Source organism: Sinocyclocheilus rhinocerous, unplaced genomic scaffold (assembly GCF_001515625.1).
Source record: "Sinocyclocheilus rhinocerous isolate Xijiao unplaced genomic scaffold, SAMN03320098_v1.1 scaffold3452, whole genome shotgun sequence".
Lineage (NCBI taxonomy): Eukaryota > Metazoa > Chordata > Actinopteri > Cypriniformes > Cyprinidae > Sinocyclocheilus > Sinocyclocheilus rhinocerous.
In genome coordinates, this window is record NW_015630097.1 from 55,123 (window position 1) to 69,794 (window position 14,672).

General features: G+C 41.1%; 1 protein-coding gene and 1 pseudogene across 2 annotated transcripts; one reads left to right on the forward strand and one right to left on the reverse strand.

Moving 5' to 3' along the window:
- Positions 1 to 370: 370 nt before the first annotated feature.
- Positions 371 to 5,153, forward strand: LOC107739936 (transcription factor Sp6-like). 2 transcript variants are annotated; one of them, XM_016552184.1, is made up of 2 exons: positions 371 to 407; positions 4,036 to 5,153. In XM_016552184.1, the coding sequence occupies exon 2, from the start codon at positions 4,120 to 4,122 to the stop codon at positions 4,939 to 4,941; it is 822 nt and encodes a 273-aa protein (XP_016407670.1). In that variant the 5' UTR covers positions 371 to 407; positions 4,036 to 4,119; the 3' UTR covers positions 4,942 to 5,153. The 2 variants fall into 2 exon arrangements, with proteins under 2 accessions (XP_016407670.1, XP_016407672.1); XM_016552186.1 differs by lacking the exon at positions 371 to 407 and adding an exon at positions 2,294 to 2,369.
- Positions 5,154 to 10,379: 5,226 nt separating this feature from the next.
- LOC107739935 (integrin alpha-M-like) overlaps positions 10,380 to 14,672 on the reverse strand; it is a 52,222-nt pseudogene continuing 47,929 nt past the window's right edge.

The following is a 14,672-nucleotide window of genomic DNA, read 5'->3' on the forward strand; positions in this document are numbered from 1 at the left end:
AGCAATTACAGACCAATATCAAATCTTCCTTTTATAGGCAAGATTATTGAAAAGGTAGTCTTTTTGATTTCCTGTCTGTCCTTCAGGTAGTTTGAGGTCTTGCTCTGACATGTTGAGACACATGCGAGCAGCCGCTCTGACTGTCTGTCTGTCTGTCTGTGTGTGTGTGTGTGTGTGTGTGTGTGTGTTATTGTGTGTGTGTGTGAGAGAGTGTGTGTTTGTGTGAGTGAGTGAGTGTGTGTGAGTGAGTGAGTGTGTGTCTGTGTGTGGCAGGGACAGGGCTGCATAAATGAAAGTGTGTATGAATGAACTGTGTGTGTGTGTGTGTGTGTGAGGTGGGGCTCGCACTGTCATAAACTCGTGCTGCTTTCAGACTGGCGTCACATTCATCAGGAGACGCTGAGCAGGTAAAACTCTCTCTCATCACTCATTTCATTATTATGCTGCTTGATTGTTGTTATAATAGTGTTTATGTGTGAGAGTGTGTCAACTGAAGCATTGATTTCAATTCAAGATTCAAGTCTTTTTTGTAATTTCTCTTGATGTGATGAGAATTAAACAGTAAATCTCTCGATAAATCTCTCGGGTTGACGGCTGATGCGCGAGTTCATCATGAGCTGATATGATGTTAGTGCTGATGACGTCAGATATTCACATGCTGAACTCTCTCTCTGTGTGTGTGTGTGTGTGTGTGTGTACAGATGTGGCCACACTCGAGAGACCTGAAATGTCTCTAGTCAGAAATGTCCTCACAAATGTTAAAAAAGCATCTTGTAAGAACATTTAAAGAGCTCTTCTCAGTTTTCTCTCAGAAACAGATAAAATCACACTCTGCTTCAAATCTCCTGCCATCAGCAGGTTTGTGTGAGTGTTACATTCAGTACAGTTAGTCGATATTATCTTAGTATAAAAACCATTGCGTCTGTGAGACAAGAGAGAGAGAGAGAGAGAGAGTGAGTGTGTGTGTAATTTTGGGAGGTTGTGGATTTGTGCCAGACTGCATGTGTTTGTCTGTTTTCAGAGAAGTTCTGGCAGACAGTTAAACCTGTTTTCATCACAAATCACACACACACACACACACACACACACACACACACTCCAGCTGTCAACAGATCGTTACAGCTGCAATCCTGAGCCTTCCTGTTCATATAAACACAAACACACACACAAACACACACACTGAACACATATCACAGTCTTAAATTGATGTATGTAAAGTCTATAATAATGACACCAGGCTAAACACCATAAACTGAAAAAAATATTCTGAATTTTGCATATTGATATTGAATTAAATTGACAGTTTATATCTTTGAAGGAGTCATGTCAAGTTTAAGTCACTCTTGGATATAGTTTTGTCCCAAAAATGATATCTAAACAAACACACACACACACACACACACTATATACACATACTGTACTGCATATATTATCTGACACATCTCTTTGGAAGCATTTCTGAAATTCGGATCACACACACACACACACACACACACACTCCAGCTGTCAACAGATCGTTACAGCTGCAATCCTGAGCCTTCCTGTTCATATAAACACAAACACACACACAAACACACACACTGAACACATATCACAGTCTTAAATTGATGTATGTAAAGTCTATAATAATGACACCAGGCTAAACACCATAAACTGAAAAAAATATTCTGAATTTTGCATATTGATATTGAATTAAATTGACAGTTTATATCTTTGAAGGAGTCATGTCAAGTTTAAGTCACTCTTGGATATAGTTTTGTCCCAAAAATGATATCTAAACAAACACACACACACACACACACACTATATACACATACTGTACTGCATATATTATCTGACACATCTCTTTGGAAGCATTTCTGAAATTCGGATGTGTCTGTCAAGTTTGGACAAGTTTCCTGTGTGTTTATGAGTGTGTGTGTGTGTGTGTGTGTGTGTGTGTCAGGGCTAGTGCATCCACGTGTGAGGGAGCGAGAAGCTGTTATCAGCAAGAGTGTGTGTGTGTGTGTGTGTGTGTGTGTGAGAGATGTTTGCTAGGTCCAAATGTTTTCAAATGTCCTCACAAATGTGGTAAAGCAGAAGTGATTCGCGAGGGCATCTGAAGAGCGTTTCTATCTGACTCCAGCAGGTTTAGTGTGGAAGAGACTGGGATTGATATCACTGCATCTGTGAGACGTGCTCACTAATAGAGTGAAACCGTGTGTGTGTGTGTGTGTGTGGTTAGTGCTGGGGTGTGTGTTTTTTGAGATCACGGATGCATTAAGGTGGCGTCTAACTAGTCGACTCAAAACAACTTAATTGAGGTCGGTGAGTCTCACCCGCCGACACTTTCCGCTGAAATCTCGTCCTCTCCAGTCCATTCAGAATAGGTATGTTTACATGCACTAATTTTCTAATAAATTCAGTTTCTGATTCAATTTGATTTTGAGTTTATTTATCGTTTTGCCTTGATGACATCTCTAAACGTAGAACTGACGTCAACAGAGCTTTTTTGTGTGTGGATATTTAGTGAATATTCAGTCGCCTCCACTGACCAGTTCATAAGACGTAAATAAAGATACGCTTTATATCTTACAAATGTGTGTATGTACACAGATCTAATTCTAAACAGTTCTGGGTGCAGATTTTTGAATCCAGCTGATTAGATATTTTTGTTCACATGTTTAGTTTTTAAGTTTTGATTGGATTATTTCAGGTATACTTCCCACCTTCAGGTCATTTACAGACTTCCCAATGGAGATTTCATTCGGATCGATGGAGGCGTTTGCATGAAGGCGTTTGATTACGAGCATTATTTGGGTGGATGGAAATGTAGCTCATGTGAACATTAGCTGGCATACCAGACTCAATCAGGATGAGATTCTCAGAGTAACTGTACTCTGTGAATGTGTGTTTGCTGCAGACATTACATTCAACAACATGGATGACAGTTTGTGTTTGTGACTGGAGCAGAACGCTTCGGATCCGAGCAGGAGACTGATGGTGATCGTTCATTTCAACGCTAGATTTTGTTGTAGGGTCATTTACTAATGGCCACACCAAATCCCTCCAGTGACGTCAAATGTGTATTAAGGTTTGTGCGTTGATGCGGCTTTAGAGACGCTGACAGTCAAACCGCAGCTCAGTTCATCAGCACCACTGACGCTGCTTTTCTAGTCCGTCCTGAAGAGTGCTCCAAAAGCTAGACAATGACGCTGCGCTCTTCTTTCGGTGATCAACACTTCAGTTGCAAAAATGAAGTGGGAACAGCCGGTCCCAAACTATAGACACGAAAGCCTGAAATCTGCACGTATTTGAGAATCTAAAAAGGAATAATATATAAAATATAAAGACACAAATATGAGAAAATGCAACTTTAAGACAGTAAAAGTTGCCTGCAGTAAAATGAGTTAACAAGATCTGTATAACAGACAGAAGAAAAACTATGCCTTTTTTTTTAGATTTTTTCTAAAAGGCAGTGTCACACATCTCCTTTGCAAAGAAGACAATCCTATAATGCACTACAACAAGTTCAGTGAAAACTTTAGTTCAAGATAAGGTGAGAAAAAATGTTGATTATAAATAAATGTATTTTATTTAATGCTAAGTAGTATTAATAAAAAATTGTTTATAGTTTAAAACATTTTTTTGTTTGATTTCTTTTGTCAATACATGACTTGACAATTAGGTGATTGTATAAAAAAATAAAAGTTTTCAAATAGTTTTGTGTTTATGATTATGATAATAAACTAAAATAATATGATAACACAGTTTGCAGTATCAAGCAGCATGACTGACTGTTTTTGTTTGGCTACTGGAAGCGAATGACACCAGAAGCCTTAAAACATTGAAGTTAAAAACTGCTGCACCTGCTCTTATGTCCAAAATAAGGTAAATTCAGCTGAATTCAGTTACGTTTTTTGGTGACCTCATGCAATTATTATGCCATGCACAGCTTATACCTGAAACTAATAACTAAAGATTCGCATGAAAAATAGCAATGAAAGCAGGAATCCTTCAAACTGATCCGTCTGTGTGTGTTTTTTGTTTCCACAGGTTCAGGAAGTGATTTCAGATTCCCATTCACAGTCATGTGGTGATACAGTCTCTCTCTCACACACACACACACACACACTCATCATGGCCCACCCGTATGACCCCTGGTTGCGTGCGGGGCCGCCGCAGGAGGAGGTGAGCATGTCTGGCTGGTGGGACATGCACGCCGGAGCAGCTGCAGGCTGGATGGACCTGCAGGGGGTGGGGCTGGGGGCGGGGTTAGCTCAGGGCGGCTCCATGAGCTCCTACACACCTGAGCCGCAGATGTGCTCCACCCACTCCGGCCTGCACTACCCGCCCGAGGGGTTTAAGATGGAGCCGCTGATACAGGATCTGCTGCCGCTGGCGCAGGCCTCCTCGTCGTACTCCTTGGAGGAGCAGCAGGATGCCGCAGGTGCTTCCGCTCGACCCAAATCACAGCGTCGCGCCGGCAGTCGCGCTCCCGGCCAGGCCTCCTGCCGCTGTCCCAACTGCCTGAGCACAGAGTCTTTGGGAAACGCCAGTGATAAACGCAAGCACCTGCACAACTGCCACATCCCCGGCTGCGGGAAAGCCTACGTGAAGACGTCGCACCTCAAAGCGCACCTGCGCTGGCACAGTGGCGACCGGCCCTTTGTCTGCAACTGGCTATTCTGCGGCAAGCGCTTCACGCGCTCGGACGAGCTGCAGCGCCACCTGCAGACGCACACCGGCGCCAAGCGCTTCGGCTGCAGCTCGTGCCCACGGGTCTTCCTGCGCGCCGACCACCTGGCCAAACACATGCGCGTGCACGAGTCGCCGTGCCAAGCGGCCGAGGAGACTCGATCCGAGGCGACCGCAGCATCTGCGACAGCGACGTCACTGCTCAGAGTGAAGACGGAATCGGAGAACTGCGATGACGACGACACGGCGGTTGCGAACGGCTAATCGGTCGTAAGGGTCATACGACCAATAAGGCCTACCGTTAAACGAGATCATTCTGAAGGCGACTGAAATGAACTATAATCACATCTGTAAATGATCTGTAGAAGACGCCATTAGGATTAAATACGTAATGCTTCTCTATCTTCAGTTTTATTTATATTTGTACATTTTGTGTTTCATATTCTCTGTTAATTAACTTAAGATGTTGTGTTTCGTCCGTGTGTTTTTGTCATTGTAATATTGAGATGTTTAGTGAGGATATGTAATTAGCTTGAATAAATATAAAGCGTTTTGTTAATTTTTCATGTATGTCTTGTGATAGTGCCATAAAAATCAGTCTAACAATAAACACACTCAGCAATATCTCATTCAATTACATAATTTATTTACTCATTAATTACTCATTAATTAATTACTAATTTCTCTTATTAAATTTACTGCCAATATTCAGTATGAAGGTTATATAAAAAGACAGATGATGATTAAAAAATAAGTAATGTTTAATCAAGTTAATAGAATGAATATCATAAAACTGGGTTACTATAAATAAGGTTAAGTCACTAAAAACAAGACGAGAACCAGCTACACATGCTGCATATCACTAACTAAATATGCTAAAACATGCTGAACCTCCAGAACACATGATCATACAACTAGGGCAGAGCTTCACTGTTCACTATTCACTGTATGAATTAAATACAGAATCACTGTTATTAAAGCCACAAAAATTATTCAGTCAAGTTCAGTGAGTGATTTTCTCTTTGTCTTTTGTTGTTTTATTAACATTAAGGGCACAGACAACAGCAGGTATACTGTATACAGGTATAGGTCACTTTAAGACCTAATGAACGGAATATATATATTTACACACATCCGTTTTTACGTTCACTTAAGACATAACTGACTGTGTTTATGTGAATTCTCACTGCTATGACATATTTTGCATGTATTTGACAGTTTAAGTGCAATTAGCCACAAAAAGAGCTCAATTCAGTCCTCAGGTGCTATGAAAGTTGGTGGCATGTGCGCACACAGAAAAGCACCTATCAGAACAGTGCACAAGGACCGAACTTAATTGCTTTTTTACATCTTTTTGTGCTTGAATGGGTTGAAGTTGCTTGAATGTTTAAACTGTAAAGGCTTAAAAACACATGCAAATGACAGACCTTCATGACAGCACAGCAATGCAATGTCACGTGAGTGTAACTGTGACAAAGACAATAATCCTGCAATTTGTACCTGCTGACAAATTTTGTGTGTACCGGTATATCGCCCACACCTAGCACAATAAAGGTTACTTCTTTGAAATTAAAGAAAAAGACAGCTGAAGAGAAGTATTATAAGTTTTAAATAAATAATATTTTCACTCCATTTTACATCCCTCCATTCTCTAGCTCTCTGCCGACATTTTCTTTACCAAGGTCACATTTTCATCCGCTTGGAAGAAGTCTTGAGGGCGCATCCGTTTAAAAAACCCATGCTACACACACACACACACACACACAAGCACATACAGATTGGATTGAGAATGTGACAGGTGAATGATGACATCATGTGTAAGGTGATTGCTGATTGGTTCTTACCTTCACTAGCACTACCAATATGATAATGAACACGATGAACCCACCCCCCACGGAACTTCCGACGATCAACATTATCTGATTGAGTGGAACGACAAACTTCACCTTCACTGCAACCTGAAAGAAACTGCTCTAAATCATTATCATTTTAAGCAATTGGTTCAAATGATTCAGAGCTATGAAAACTCCGTTTCTCCCATCACTATATCTAACAAGAGTATAAGTTGACATGTGTGAAGCTCGGCTCACCTCGACATACTCCTCCGTCCTGCTGTGAACATCAAGAACAGCCATAGAGTTTCCAGACAACATCTCAGTTTGTGAGAAATTCATTCGTATCTTCAGAAGAGTCACTGTTTCTGCAACACAGCGCTGAAACAAACACAACGTTCACCATCAGACTGAAGCTCTGAGATTGGCTGAAGCTGTGATAGACGACACGTACCAGCATGAAGATGGAGAAGCTGAAACAGGAGGACACAGAATCCAGCAGGACGGACTGCTGCAGAGTCCTGGACGACACATTCCTCTGATCGAAGAATCCTCGGTTCATTCCTCGTACCACATCCACATTCAGATTCAGAGAAACATTCAGGCTCTTCTCCAGAGATCCTGAGAGACATGAGGGGGTAAGACATGGAGGCCATATTCTTCATGTGACAGAGGGACTCTCTGAAACTTAATTGATGTTACCTGTGCTGCTGGTCCTCTCAGTCACCGTGAAACATGATGTGAGATTAAATGCATTAAATGTGTTGTCACTCGGACATTCAAAGTAGTTCAGACTGATTTATATATTTATATAATTTCATATAGTTAATCAGTATCACGCGAAGACTGACGTTTTTTTCCACCAAAAAGCAGCATGATTACAAATGTGATACTGATTTTATACAGCAGTCCAATAAACAAGAATTTACTATTAAGACACTTACATTTTAGAGACAATATTGACTGTTTTTGGTCTATTTCGCCGACAAATATAATTTCAATTTGCATCTCTGAGCAACATGACAATGTTTCGTTCCTGAATGAATCAACCGTTTAAATGATTCGGTTCAGTTGCAATAACTCACTTATTAATAGTGACTTGCTGCCATCTACTGACAGTTTTAATTTCACATTTAACATATCTTTTCATTTTTTTAAAAATAATTTTAAATATCAGTATTCAATGTTTTATGTTTAAAATATCAAAACAGTATTAATGAAAAAATTAAAATAAATGTGAGAAGTACCCTTTTTTACACTTGATCCCCTGCCCCTCAAAATGTCTGTGCACGTCCCTGTACTTCAGAGTAGGGTCTAAAACAGCTCTATAGGAACTACCAGTGATGTAAGTGTACGCTGATTGGCCAAAGCATACAAAACACCGGCTACCGGGCATTTTCAAAAAGCAGTGAAAAAATATTTACTCCATGAACATGGAAAACAGCGATAACGGCATATTTTCTCAGCCTCTATGATATGTAACACTGCAAGTTGTCATAGGAGATTTAGTCAGATTTTCATGCTCTTTCAATCGTGTAAATTGTGTGTTTACATTTCATCTCCGTTATCACGAAACCTACGACACACAACAAAAACAGCTCCGAACATGGCGTCCTCCACTCACCAGCTGTTGACGTTTATAAATGCCGCAAATAAAGACGTTGCTGTTGGCCGCTTCAGAGTTCCTGCTGCCGGTGCGAATGCAACCAGGAAAACGGCCCAAAATTGGTTCTCTAGGAACCACCCTGCTGGCTCATTCCTTAAACTCCTGGACTCTGTGGTGCAAAAGCCCCTATATTCGGTCTTAAATATGAGCACAAACACAATGTTTGGGATTGATGGAAGCACAGCAAACTCTCACCTGAGGAGCGTGTTCAGGGTTTATATAACCTTGTTGGATATACAAAATGTACTTGGCAAAAGCCAGGCCTTTCTCCAATTTATATTTCTTATAAAGGAACCCCGATAGAATTTCCCTCTTGGAGTAATCTTTCTCTTTGTTTGAAATATTTTGCGAATATGTCTGTTATTGCATTTCTGATCTAAGATATCGATACCACCCATACGTAAAGCCAGATAAAAACTATTGCCTTTACTAAACTTAAGGTGATTTTTAATTAACTGGGTTAATCCTGCTGGGATAGCTTTCATTAAAGTATTATATTCCTTTGATGGGACTGGAAAATTATGGAGATTCATAAATTGTTTGTAAGTTAAAATATTACCAAAATCATCAAATACAGATAGAATGCAGCTCAAGTTGTTGCCCGGTGCTCTTTTATACTGTGATCGCGCCAGGTAATGACGTCATAGGCTATCGCCGGCCAATGTTATTGTCATTTTTAGATGTATGCTTCAGACACCGGTTGCACTGAAGGCGTTCCCCATAGCGACCCCTAGAGGACGCAGTTCGAATTTCCCTCGGAAGGGAACTAATTAGTTTATTATATGTCGGCTTTCTGTTCACGCTGTTTCTGAGAACCGAATCAAGTTCTCTTGTGGCTTACTGCGCTTGAATGGTCAAATAAACATTTGCATCTCAAAATGCCCGTTTTGGTGAGTATTCACATAAACAGAGTCTTTTCAGAGAAAATTAGATGTGCTAACATTAGATAAGTGCATTAGGTCTTAAAGTGACAGTGAAGACTATGCAGTTTATTTTATATTTGATTCAATTTCTATAATATTTCTTACTTGAATAAAGTCACCTGAAAAGCTTTAAACACTATTTCACTTGTGTCTTTGTTCCATTATATTTATTAGTCATTTTACTTATAATTAGCTTTTTTATTTTATTACAGTTCGTTTACTGCAGCAGTTGTTTGGTAACATTTTACTGATATCAGGTTTGGTTTGCAGTGGTATGAAAACCATGTTGTGTCTGAAAGGAAGCCCACTGTCTTTGACTTTAAAAGCCCCAGATTTATACAATGATTATTTATTTATTTGTTGTCTTAAAGGGGTCATATGATGCTATTTTAAAGATCATTCTTTTGTGTATTTGGTGTAACAGAATATGTTGACATGCTTTAATGTTCAAAAAACACATTATTTTTCAAATACTGTACATTATTGTAGGTCCGTCCTGCCCCGCCTCTCTCAAACGCTTCGTTTTCTACAAAGCCCCCTCCTTTGACAAGCGCAGTCCGCTCTGCAGTCGCTGATTTAGAATAAGCGCCAGATTGTCATAGCAAAGTCGGAATTGACCCTTTTTTTTTAGAAATAGCCTTTGTGCACAGCCAGCCTTGTACTCTCCTAGGTTCACAAAACTGTCATCCATAAAATGCGTTGCACAGATTCGAACATTTGGGTTGTGCTGTTTTGTTTTAAACAAATCTTAACATTGATTCCTAATTGCATCTACTTCCGGAAGGCCAAATAAAGTGCTTTTGCTTTCGCACTGAAACACAGCGTCTCCCTGACATGCTGCATCAACACTACTGCGGTTCCTGAAACCACGCCTTCTTTCTTTGTAAGCACATTTGGGCGGCATTATGCTAATATTTCCACATCGTGTCGTAGACATGTGGGGGCGTGTTTGAATGAGGTGTTTTAGCCCGGTCTGGATCAGCCTTCTCTTTTAGATAGAATAAATCCTTTTGTGGGAGACTTTGAGCTTTGTTACTCTGCAGGTCGTATGCATGCACAAACAGCTACATAACACATTAAAGAAAAGGAAAACAAGAAATCGCATCATATGACCCCTTTAAAATGACCACCAATACTCAGTATAAAGGTTACTCACAGAACACTTTTCTTTGAGATTTGAGAAAAATAAAGATGAAGCTTAAAAAAGATTTAGTCAAGACGTAAACTGAATAAAAACTACAATAATTCAAAACTTTTTAATAGAAAAAAACCACCATAAAATGTAACTTAGGATATTATAAATAAACTACAAAATCACTGGAAAGAAGAAGTGGAAAAGCCATTACAACACACGCTGAACATCATTAAACTAAACATACTGAACACACTGAAACTGAAGAAAACTTTGTCATAAATCTGGACCATCAAAACATCATTAACATAAAAAAAGAATCTTCAGCTCTGAGGCCTGCTTCAAAACACTGACTCAGACTTCAGTTTTCTTTAGTGCTGAAGTTGATGAGAACCACCATCCTATTTTCATACACTTCAGGGCACTTTAGTGTAAAAAACCCACACTACACACACACATAAACACACAGAGATTGTATTGAGAATTTGAGAGGTGAATGACGAGATCAACTGTAAGGTGACTTGATTGGTTCTTACCTTCAGTAGAAGGAACAATATGATAATGAGGAAGATGAACCCGCCCACTGCATAAGTGCCGACAATCAGCATTCGACTGGGAGGAATGACAAACTCCACCTTCACTGCAGTCTGAGAAAATCATCACAACCACTGGACTAGTAACATTTTCATACTAATAATGAATAAAATATAAAATAACTTTTAAAATGTACAAATTTACACTGAAGATGTAAATGATGAATGAATTACTGAAGAAATGAGATGGTGGGTACCTGGGATCTGTGGGGATCATCCTGCAGAGTTGAAGAAATATTTTCTACTCAAAATTGAGATATTATATATGGGGTTATAAACCTGTAGATCTCAGATCTGTCTGCAGCTAACTTAACATAACAGCAGCTAATTATTGGTTCATCTCTGATTCACCTGCTTATTTGACATCCGGTTGTAGCGGCTTGTGTTGTAGTTGAGCTCAGCGCTGATATTGAAGACATAATCCCTCCTGAACTCGTACAAGGAATATTTCTACAGCAGAAGAAACAGTTTGGGATCAGCATCAGCTTTTAAACTTTGTAACTCTTAAACACCCTCCATTTTGGACTGTTTCTGTCAGCTGAATGACAGCATGTGTGTGTCTGTTTGTGATTGTGCAGTGCTGTAGTTCAGGTGTGTGTTTCACGTGTTTGTGATTGTGCAGTGCTGTAGTTCAGGTGTGTGTTTCACGTGTTTGTGATTGTGCAGTGCTGTAGTTCAGGTGTGTGTTTCACGGTGCAGTAGATCAGCTGTGTGTTTCACGTGTTTGTGATTGTGCAGTGCTGTAGTTCAGCTCTGTGTTTGTGATTGTGCAGTGCAGTAGATCAGCTGTGTGTTTCACGTGTTTGTGATTGTGCAGTGCTGTAGTTCAGCTCTGTGTTTGTGATTGTGCAGTGCAGTAGATCAGCTGTGTGTTTCACGTGTTTGTGATTGTGCAGTGCTGTAGTTCAGCTCTGTGTTTGTGATTGTGCAGTGCAGTAGATCAGCTGTGTGTTTCACGTGTTTGTGATTGTGCAGTGCTGTAGTTCAGCTCTGTGTTTGTGATTGTGCAGTGCAGTAGATCAGCTGTGTGTTTCACGTGTTTGTGATTGTGCAGTGCTGTAGTTCAGCTCTGTGTTTGTGATTGTGCAGTGCAGTAGATCAGCTGTGTGTTTCACGTGTTTGTGATTGTGCAGTGCTGTAGTTCAGCTCTGTGTTTGTGATTGTGCAGTGCAGTAGATCAGCTGTGTGTTTCACGTGTTTGTGATTGTGCAGTGCTGTAGTTCAGCTCTGTGTTTGTGATTGTGCAGTGCAGTAGATCAGCTGTGTGTTTCACGTGTTTGTGATTGTGCAGTGCTGTAGTTCAGCTCTGTGTTTGTGATTGTGCAGTGCAGTAGATCAGCTGTGTGTTTCACGTGTTTGTGATTGTGCAGTGCTGTAGTTCAGCTCTGTGTTTGTGATTGTGCAGTGCAGTAGATCAGCTGTGTGTTTCACGTGTTTGTGATTGTGCAGTGCTGTAGTTCAGCTCTGTGTTTGTGATTGTGCAGTGCAGTAGATCAGCTGTGTGTTTCACGTGTTTGTGATTGTGCAGTGCTGTAGTTCAGCTCTGTGTTTGTGATTGTGCAGTGCAGTAGATCAGCTGTGTGTTTCACGTGTTTGTGATTGTGCAGTGCTGTAGTTCAGCTCTGTGTTTGTGATTGTGCAGTGCAGTAGATCAGCTGTGTGTTTCACGTGTTTGTGATTGTGCAGTGCTGTAGTTCAGCTCTGTGTTTGTGATTGTGCAGTGCAGTAGATCAGCTGTGTGTTTCACGTGTTTGTGATTGTGCAGTGCTGTAGTTCAGCTCTGTGTTTGTGATTGTGCAGTGCAGTAGATCAGCTGTGTGTTTCACGTGTTTGTGATTGTGCAGTGCTGTAGTTCAGCTCTGTGTTTGTGATTGTGCAGTGCAGTAGATCAGCTGTGTGTTTCACGTGTTTGTGATTGTGCAGTGCTGTAGTTCAGCTCTGTGTTTGTGATTGTGCAGTGCAGTAGATCAGCTGTGTGTTTCACGTGTTTGTGATTGTGCAGTGCTGTAGTTCAGCTCTGTGTTTGTGATTGTGCAGTGCAGTAGATCAGCTGTGTGTTTCACGTGTTTGTGATTGTGCAGTGCTGTAGTTCAGCTCTGTGTTTGTGATTGTGCAGTGCAGTAGATCAGCTGTGTGTTTCACGTGTTTGTGATTGTGCAGTGCTGTAGTTCAGCTCTGTGTTTGTGATTGTGCAGTGCAGTAGATCAGCTGTGTGTTTCACGTGTTTGTGATTGTGCAGTGCTGTAGTTCAGCTCTGTGTTTGTGATTGTGCAGTGCAGTAGATCAGCTGTGTGTTTCACGTGTTTGTGATTGTGCAGTGCTGTAGTTCAGCTCTGTGTTTGTGATTGTGCAGTGCAGTAGATCAGCTGTGTGTTTCACGTGTTTGTGATTGTGCAGTGCTGTAGTTCAGCTCTGTGTTTGTGATTGTGCAGTGCAGTAGATCAGCTGTGTGTTTCACGTGTTTGTGATTGTGCAGTGCTGTAGTTCAGCTCTGTGTTTGTGATTGTGCAGTGCAGTAGATCAGCTGTGTGTTTCACGTGTTTGTGATTGTGCAGTGCTGTAGTTCAGCTCTGTGTTTGTGATTGTGCAGTGCAGTAGATCAGCTGTGTGTTTCACGTGTTTGTGATTGTGCAGTGCTGTAGTTCAGCTCTGTGTTTGTGATTGTGCAGTGCAGTAGATCAGCTGTGTGTTTCACGTGTTTGTGATTGTGCAGTGCTGTAGTTCAGCTCTGTGTTTGTGATTGTGCAGTGCAGTAGATCAGCTGTGTGTTTCACGTGTTTGTGATTGTGCAGTGCTGTAGTTCAGCTCTGTGTTTGTGATTGTGCAGTGCAGTAGATCAGCTGTGTGTTTCACGTGTTTGTGATTGTGCAGTGCTGTAGTTCAGCTCTGTGTTTGTGATTGTGCAGTGCAGTAGATCAGCTGTGTGTTTCACGTGTTTGTGATTGTGCAGTGCTGTAGTTCAGCTCTGTGTTTGTGATTGTGCAGTGCAGTAGATCAGCTGTGTGTTTCACGTGTTTGTGATTGTGCAGTGCTGTAGTTCAGCTCTGTGTTTGTGATTGTGCAGTGCAGTAGATCAGCTGTGTGTTTCACGTGTTTGTGATTGTGCAGTGCTGTAGTTCAGCTCTGTGTTTGTGATTGTGCAGTGCAGTAGATCAGCTGTGTGTTTCACGTGTTTGTGATTGTGCAGTGCTGTAGTTCAGCTCTGTGTTTGTGATTGTGCAGTGCAGTAGATCAGCTGTGTGTTTCACGTGTTTGTGATTGTGCAGTGCTGTAGTTCAGCTCTGTGTTTGTGATTGTGCAGTGCAGTAGATCAGCTGTGTGTTTCACGTGTTTGTGATTGTGCAGTGCTGTAGTTCAGCTCTGTGTTTGTGATTGTGCAGTGCAGTAGATCAGCTGTGTGTTTCACGTGTTTGTGATTGTGCAGTGCTGTAGTTCAGCTCTGTGTTTGTGATTGTGCAGTGCAGTAGATCAGCTGTGTGTTTCACGTGTTTGTGATTGTGCAGTGCTGTAGTTCAGCTCTGTGTTTGTGATTGTGCAGTGCAGTAGATCAGCTGTGTGTTTCACGTGTTTGTGATTGTGCAGTGCTGTAGTTCAGCTCTGTGTTTGTGATTGTGCAGTGCAGTAGATCAGCTGTGTGTTTCACGTGTTTGTGATTGTGCAGTGCTGTAGTTCAGCTCTGTGTTTGTGATTGTGCAGTGCAGTAGATCAGCTGTGTGTTTCACGTGTTTGTGATTGTGCAGTGCTGTAGTTCAGGTGTGTGTTTCACGTGTTTGTCATTGTGCAGTGCTGTAGTTCAGGTCTGTCTTTGTGATTGTGCAGTGCTGTAGTTCAGGTGTGTTTCACGTGTTT